Source organism: Nilaparvata lugens, chromosome 1, assembly GCF_014356525.2.
Source record: "Nilaparvata lugens isolate BPH chromosome 1, ASM1435652v1, whole genome shotgun sequence".
NCBI classification, from domain to species: Eukaryota; Metazoa; Arthropoda; class Insecta; order Hemiptera; family Delphacidae; genus Nilaparvata; species Nilaparvata lugens.
Window position 1 is genome coordinate 83,845,927 of NC_052504.1, and position 6,452 is coordinate 83,852,378.

Sequence of the window (6,452 nt, forward strand, 5' to 3'; positions counted from 1 at the left end):
AGATCTTCTACAATGTCATTCATGAATATACTGAATAGTAATGGTCCAAGATTAGAGCCCTGAGGAACGCCAGATGTTGCTAGAAAGCTCTAAGAAGTAGCTCCTCTGAATCGGACTTGGAATGTTTTATTGGAGAGATATGATGTTTTCCAGTTGACTAACAGTTGATTGAAGCCGATGTTGGAGAGTTTCTTGAGTAGAATGGAGTGAGGCATCTTATCAAAAGCTTTTTCAAAATTCAAGTAGATTACATCAATTTGTTCCTGATTTTCTACACAAGGTCGAACTATAGAAAGAAAGTTTGACAAATTGGTTCGGCATGAATCCATGTTGACATTCTGTGATGGTGTTTTTTACATTCCTGAAGATCTGTCTGTGAACTACTCTTTCAATTATCTTCGGAAATGGGTTCAGAATGGAAATAGGTCTGAAATCTTTTATATTGTTGAATGTAGTTTTCTTGGGGATTGGAACAATAATAATATTTAGAAAAAGAAGAAGAAGAAGATAATAATATTCAACAATGGAATGTTTCCAGACACTAGGGAATATTCCCATTAGATAACTACTGTTCCTGATGATTGGTGTCAGTTCTGGAGCAATGACCCGGCTTATCCCTTTTATTATGAAGACAGGTATTCCATCTGGTCCTGGAGATGAATCATTCAAACAGTCAACCTCCCTAATAACGACTTCTTCATTGACCTCAGGTATACCAAATGATAGAAATATGCATATTTCCTTGAATATGTTTTCCGCCACCAATACATGGAAGGAACTGTATGATTCAGGAAATTTTGAACGAAGTTTTGTGCAGGAAATGAACCCAGTTGAAATGGTGCTTCTAATTCGGTGTTCTACGTATTTTGTTGGAGTGTCAGGAGAGAAACGGCTAGCAAACAGCGCCTTGTTTCTATACGTAATTGTTTGTATTCTTCCTTAACCCGACTTGAACAGTCCTTCTATTTTTCTTTTGTTCAACTGAATTTAACTTTTTCTTGATTACAGATGTAATATTACTGGTAGTTCTGTTGGTATCAGTAGTGTGGACTCCATGGCTCATTCTCCTTGGCTTCCCAGCAACCTCAGTCCAAGTTTCTTTCGACTTGACACCCATCGCATTCTGATTGGCCTGTTGAGCAGTTCCCTCAATTTCCAAATCAACAGACTTGAGCGTGGCCGCTGTTATCTTCCTAGCAGAAGTAACACTATTACACTCTGTTCCCTCAACCCTTTTAGGACAAGAAGTCACATTCGATATCTCCACTTTTTTAAGAAGGATACTTCTCAACCTAGAATTCTCCTCATTAAATGTGATGAGCTCCTCTTCCAATGCAGCTACTTCCGATGAGAGATTAGCGAAGAGTGAATCATCATTCTCTCTCTCCATTCTCGGAAATTTATTAGAGAATGTATTTTCCAACTTCCTAAGCATACTCACAATTAAATGATCGTCTTTAGTGACTACTAGGTTATCGTCATTGAGATTGGTGTCAGAGTTGAGACTCCAACTTGTCACAGCTTGACCAGCTGTAAGTGGCCGAACTGGTGTATTGTCGTTCACTATTAACGACATATCGACATGTAATCTACATAAATAACGTACTCAATCAATCAATAAATATATTGTTGGAAACAAATTTAAATTGTCAACCACTTTTTATTATTATAAAATATTATAATATACACAGAACCTGATTTCGTGGCTTTACCAGCGACATCTTCAGCTGTTTCTTTACAACTACTGTCTACTCAAGAGAAAACGAAGATCAGGTTCTGTGTATATTATAATATTTTATAATAATAAAAAGTGGTTGACAATTTAAATTTGTGTTTTCATTATGAAAAAGTACCACAACATCACTCACAACACAACTGTAAGGTTAAAAGCTAGATATATTATTCAATAAATATTGTGAGGTATTCGCTATTTCAATTTATTATTCTAAATGCTGTTTTAAAACAGATAATGAAGTTAATAAGTTTAAGATTCTTTCAACGTTTGTTATTGTCATAGAACGTGAAGCAAGTCCTGGAATACTCTTGATAACATTATAATGCACAATAATGTCGTTATGTATCAAATCCTTCTTTCTTTTTTCAGACATGAGGTATCTGAACTCCAGAAGTGCATAACAATGAAGAAGCATTCAATTGATAAACATAATGATATAACCATAGAAGACTGTACAGAAATGGAATATTTGCGGAACATATTGTTCGAGTACATGATGGGGAAAGAACCTGTGGTGAGTGCGCTCTTTGTATTATGTTGTTTTTTGATCCATTTATTTCTTCTATTGTAGTTGTAGAATATATTTTCAAAATTAAAAATTGTTCTAACGAAGTTCAGCAACACAAATCTTAGCATAACTTAATCAAATTCAGAAAGACGCCGCAAATCATCATCAATACTAATAGAGCATTGATCAATAATATTCTAGTTCTTCATTTAATGTGCATAGTGAATATTATTGTTGAAAGTTAACTTGTGTATACAGTAATATTATTCGCAATGATACAGTATTAACATCTTGATCGTGTTTATACTTAGACTATTTTCTTGGAACAGGAGTTGATAGGAATTTTATTGATACTGTACCTGAATTCAAAATTCTTCCAATAGGCATGTTTATCCAATACGTGATAAGCTATTTTCTATTTGTTAAGCATCTCAAAATCCTCTTCAACTAGAACAAAATCAACTAGAGAATGAAATTACTTTTCAAAAACGTCTAACCAATTTGTTTGTTTGATTCATCTCATTTCAGATAATGGCAAAAGTTCTCTCAGCTATCGTAAAATTTGATCCGGAACAAACCAATAAGATACTACAGAAAGAAGAACAAAAACTTTCGCTGGTGAGTGACTGTATATAACATGTTCATTCATAACGATCTGGGAAAAAGTTTACCGCCACTGACTTTTTTTTATTTATTTTTGAAAATGAGCCAATCTATATTATTGGATATTTCATTAAACTAATGCCAAAATAATAAATCGTATTTGCTTTGGATAAGTTCAATATCTCCAATACGACCAAAACAATCAAATCTATTGCAATATCTAGTTCATTCCAACGATCTACCTGGCCGATTCGCTCAGTTCAATAATAAATGCTATAGTACAAAACTATCTTTTAGTGTAATAGTGATAGGAAGCACTATCGGCCGGAAACTGAGAATTCCGGGGTTCGATTCCCAGGCCAGGTCATTATTTTTGTGCAGTAGTGTTCATGAGAAAGTGGAGTGCTTATCATAAAACAGTGCATTGTTGATTTGCAAACAAATTCACTTTGACAGCTTCAAGATCCTCATGAAAGGGAAATCTAATTGTGTTCTGATTATGTCATCATGTTTTGTTGAGTTATTTTTTGTAGTTGACCAATTTTTTTCATTTTATGGCATGATTTTGATTTTGGATTTTTTGTAGCTGAGGAAGGTGGTTCATCATTGACGTCAAAAACTAGTTGATTATCCGCTTAAACTTCAGATGGCACCAATTTTGTGACCAGTTCTTACTCTTCTATGATAATACAGTAAGTACTCAGAGATTGTCTCAAATTTCACAAACTTCAAGTTCAACGACACTGAAGGCCGGTTTCCGAGGTCAGGATTTAGTCAAGTTCCAGACTTTAAACAGCTGGAGTCAGAAAATTGACTTTCCGTAACGGGGCGTAGTCGTAGTCATAGTCAGTCACGTCACTGTTTTGGAAAGCCAATTTTTTTGACTCCAGCTGTTTAAAAGTCAAGAACTTACCTGAATCCCGATCTCGGAAACCGGCCATCTTTATGCTAAGTATGCGGTAAGAACCAACTTCGATTCTTATTATAATGTTTGAATATAAAATGTAGATATTTGAGGAGCTCTGACATCGTGTGCTTTTCTTAGCTGCAAGAGCTGAAACTTTGTTTCAAGATGCCCCCTGTGGTGGGTTGGGGGAGCTTTGAGTCAAACATTGTATTCAAGACTTTTTTGAAAACCAAAATACACCCACAGTATCCCTGCTTGTCATAGGAGGCGATTAAAAGAGACTTCCTTTCCAAAACACTTCTCCTTCCTAATAATATGCTTTGGAACTTTTCATTTCTAGAATGGCACTTAGTACATTGACTTAGCTTTGTGCCTTTCTTTTTTAATCTGTCGGCCTTCCTTGGCCATATCCTTACTTCTGAGGCCAACCCAAGGTGTGATGTGGACCGTGCTGATGGGTGGTGCTTTTATATTTAGTCTCTAACGGTGCCTGCAAGATACCAGGCGCCCTCCTATAGTATTTAGCCTTACCCATGCGGGGCGTTTGGTTTGACCCCACTTCCCTAGCTGTTCGTGGAAACCACATGAACTAACCAAATCCCAAGGCAACTCTAGAAGTTGCCTAGCCTTCAAACCCATTGGGATCTGCCCCATCAGGGCAGGTTCTTCAATATGGAATGAGTGCTTCAGGAACCGTTGCACTCTTATGTAGAGGCTATCAAGATAGAGAAGGCTTCTACTGATCACGCCATGGACATAAGCTCAATCATACCATCCCAACCCAACTGGAGGAGGATGAGCTTCTCAGAAGTCCAGAAAAGCAAGAATCTGCAGGAAAGCCTGAGGATTCAATAGAGCAACCGAGCACTTTGTGGGTGGAGAGACCGAACCTCACCACTGCTAAGAGAAGGGCGGTCATTCAGGCAAAACTGCTTGGGAGAGGTGAGGCTTTTGACACAGCGAAGTTTGGGGGGGTGTAAGAAAAGCCACAAGAGACCAGAGATGGATGAAACTCCAGGCACAAATGTACGTCAAGAGGCTGAATAGAGGGTGGCCAGGCGCTAGGCGACCTAGAGACAATTTGGCGACCCCTCCCTCAGTGGAAGGACCTACAAAAAGGCCAGAAATGATATTATTCTTATGAAACTGAATCATTTTTGCTATTTTGATCCGGAATTTCCAGCCGACGGTCTTGATATTTCTTTAAAGACCGACGGTCTTTATTTATATTTCATGCTCTCTTGCAAATATAAAACTTCTCATCCTTTTTATTCGAATTGAAAATAAATTTTATTCATAAACTAGCAGGCAGACTCGCTCCGCTCATCTTATCTTTCTAGCAAGGAGATCCATCTCCTGGACCCCTGGCTCAGAAATGAGACTAGTAATTTCGATCGCTCGCCTGCATTTTTAATTTGAACTTGCTAACCTCACTAATGTAAACTCTACTTGACAAATTTGAACGTTTTCTGTTCATTAATTTGTTCTCGAAAAAAGCTGGAAAACAGAGGTCTTGAGGTATCTTCAGAATCAGTTTTTTTGTGCCTCTAGAGGGCCAACTAAACAAACATACCTGCCAAATTTAAACTTATTTGGTCCAGTAGTATGGTTCTATTTCGCTGAGTGAGTGAGTCATTGCAATTTCGCTTTCATAATATGAGTTAATATATATAGATTATAATTTTATGTATACTCAACTTATATCCTATTTGGGAATTGAAAGATATATTTTTTGAAGATGCTGACCACTAAATTTTAAATTGTAATCTCGACAGGTGGCAAAATGGACCAATAAAATATTTTCGTTTGAAGTTGGCTTTGATCGATTGTGCAGCCTTACGATGTTCCTCATTCGTCCTGAAGGAGGAAACAGTTTTGCTTCAACTCATTTTCAAGGCAATTTCGTCAATAAAATGGAGCCGTCCTGCTTTATCGTATTTGTTGTGTGGAGTTACAACGGTCAATTTCAGCTCACTAAATACTTTTAGTTAGATTCAAAGGCTGTGTTATGTGTGTTGAATATATTAGGATAGTTCAATATATAGGTAATCACCTAACAGTGGATATAAATTGCCTCATATTCAAGAATATTTATTACAAGTAGTAGAATTCCATTGCCATTGGCAACTATGTTATTGAAGTGATTTGTTCACGAATATTTGTGGTACTCAATAATATTAAGAGTTCATCGTGATTTCTACAGGCTCTGCTAATAATTTCATGGCCCCTTGTAATTATTTTTCAATTTGGTGTTATATTATCATGTAAAAATTAGCTTACTCAATATTTAAGATCATTTATTAGTCTCTATAACTAAAATTATTTGTTAGCAGCTAGTGAGCATAATTTAAATTAGTTCTGTTATGTTTTTATAAGATTTTTATTAATAGAATTTAAGTTGTTCTGTAGTAAAATATTCTTATGACCAACGATTATAATACTTCGTAGCTAAAAAAGGAAATAAATTATTGTGATTGAATGAATGTGAATCATTTCAATTAGATGACAAATATTTGAGAGGTGGAAACACAGCTCTTGGTAGAAGAGATCATCTTGATTACAGAACTAGTGAGTTCCAATCGATAAATTCCTTACAAGAATTTCTATGGCTATTAGAAACTCGGAAATTGAGATAATACACGTTAGAATTGATTTTCTCCATTTCTCCCTTTTGAATTGATTTTATAAATTACAGCTAC

The 6,452-nt window shown here is 36.1% G+C and overlaps 1 protein-coding gene across 1 annotated transcript in view; it reads left to right on the forward strand.

The window, feature by feature from the left end:
* The window catches only part of LOC111048425 (golgin subfamily A member 4), a 32,232-nt gene extending 26,023 nt beyond the window's left edge, over positions 1-6,209 (forward strand). Inside the window, exons 15-18 of the mRNA XM_039443506.1 lie at positions 2,105-2,249; positions 2,772-2,861; positions 3,433-3,538; positions 5,529-6,209. Coding sequence (XP_039299440.1) covers positions 2,105-2,249; positions 2,772-2,861; positions 3,433-3,456 — 259 coding nt within the window. The 3' untranslated portion in view covers positions 3,457-3,538; positions 5,529-6,209. The remainder of the gene's footprint in view (positions 1-2,104; positions 2,250-2,771; positions 2,862-3,432; positions 3,539-5,528) is intronic.
* Positions 6,210-6,452: the final 243 nt, after the last annotated feature.